This window comes from Salvia hispanica, chromosome 4 (genome assembly GCF_023119035.1).
Source record: "Salvia hispanica cultivar TCC Black 2014 chromosome 4, UniMelb_Shisp_WGS_1.0, whole genome shotgun sequence".
In the NCBI taxonomy this organism is placed as follows: Eukaryota; Viridiplantae; Streptophyta; class Magnoliopsida; order Lamiales; family Lamiaceae; genus Salvia; species Salvia hispanica.
In genome coordinates, this window is record NC_062968.1 from 1,962,528 (window position 1) to 1,964,167 (window position 1,640).

General features: G+C 37.7%; 1 protein-coding gene across 1 annotated transcript; it reads right to left on the reverse strand.

The window, feature by feature from the left end:
• Positions 1-317: 317 nt before the first annotated feature.
• LOC125217580 lies at positions 318-1,106 on the reverse strand. Its single transcript, XM_048119097.1, has 2 exons — positions 519-1,106; positions 318-458 (listed from the first exon to the last, which is right to left on the reverse strand). The coding sequence occupies exons 1-2, from the start codon at positions 1,104-1,106 to the stop codon at positions 318-320; spliced, it is 729 nt and encodes a 242-aa protein (XP_047975054.1).
• Between the last annotated feature and the right edge of the window lie 534 nt (positions 1,107-1,640).

Consider the following 1,640-nt stretch of genomic DNA (forward strand, 5'->3'; position numbering starts at 1 on the left):
AGATAAATGGCAAAATCGATAGATATAAAAGCATACAAAGTAATCTGTAAGAAAAAACACAAGAAAAAAACATTAAGTCCATGAACAGCAAAATCAATCTTAACTACTAAAGATTGTTTACAAAACATTACACAAGCCAAAAGATTGTTTACAAAATATTACACAAGCCAAAAGATTGTTTAAACTCCATCATCCAACCACTTAGCCAAATACTTAACATAATTCGAATTACATAAAATCCTTTGGATTGTTCCAAATACCCATTGTAACCAAAACATTACACAATGACAAAACAAAAGCCTAGAATGAGTCCTCAATCATGTGCCACTTTGCTGAGTAGGAATTGAGCCAGACCCTTCCACAGGTTGAGTCCCCCCTCTTCCTCTTCCCATTCCTCTACCTCTACCACTGTGCGATGTAGAATCTATTGGTTCCTTTCGAGGCCTCCCCCTTTTTAGCTGAAATAAAATTCATTAATTCATTATTTGCATAAAAACATGTGTGTTCAAAGTTAATACCTTTGGTTTAGGTTGCAAGTGAACAGTTTCATTCTTGCAAGTCCGGGTGTTGTGGCCTTCTTGGAAGCAGTTCTGACAAGTCATCACACAGATTTTCCTCAGCCTCTCGGGTCTAGCTGGATCCTTCTCGAATGGGTCCCTTCTCCTCACTTTCTTAGGCCTGCCTGGCATACTCCGCACAGGTGGTGGGATGACTGGATAACCTTCACCTATAGGCCATAATTTCTCCCCATTCAAAGCTGGCAGCCCGTACCCATAGGCCACCTTATACTTGCTCAATGAAAAGTATTCATGTACATACTCATCCACATCCTGCTTCAGATAATTAATAACCGCACATGCATGTATGCAAGGTATTCCTGTTATTTCCCATTTCCTACATCCACACTGCTTTAAAGATGGAGTCACTACAAATCTATCCTCAAAGTGACTGACTTCAAATCTATCCCCTATTGCAGGAATGGTAGTACAATTTCTACTCTCATAAATCATGGCTTCAATTTTCTTCTTCACTTTTGGACATAAGTGTGACTGTGAAGTACTCTCATAGGACTCTATATCTACATACTTCTTGTACAGCCTCTCCATTAATCTAGTTCTCATTTCTTCAAGCATGTCTATTATATGTTTACTCCTAGCCTCTAGTATATAGGCATTCAAACATTCACATACATTGTTCAGAATAGAATCAGAACACTATACTGGAGTGATGAAAGCCTTACAGAATTTGCTAGGGTTCTTGTCCATCAAGTCTGCAAATGCTTGACCATCTTCATTCTCCAACTCTTTGCATGCCAAATTATATTCCTCCATGTATGTGCTTCTAACAAGCTTCCGAAAAAGTTGCTTCAATGTTGGGCCTTTGTGAGTTTTTTTCCAATTTGCATAGATGTGTCTTGCACAATTCCTATGTTCGGCCAGTGGGATTAGGTCTTTGACTGCATTCTCAAGTCCCTAAATTCAAATTAAAAATATCAGTTTTGTGTCTGATAAATGGAAAAGTGTGATTGCATTCTCAAGTTTCATATATTCAAATTGAAAATATTAGTTTTGTGTCATAGAAAAGGATAAGTGTGAATGATCATACCTTCTGTTGATCACTAATGATTGTAATTCCAACTC

What these genes read in the sequence shown, in the direction of transcription:
- LOC125217580 (XM_048119097.1), bottom strand. Translation starts at nt 1,106, where the DNA reads ATGGAGAGGCTGTACAAGAAGTATGTAGATATAGAGTCCTATGAGAGT. An exon ending in ACTTGCAACCTAAACCAAAG is followed by an intron (nt 459 to 518) that starts GTATTAACTTTG and finishes ATTTTATTTCAG; the next exon opens with CTAAAAAGGGGGAGGCCTCG.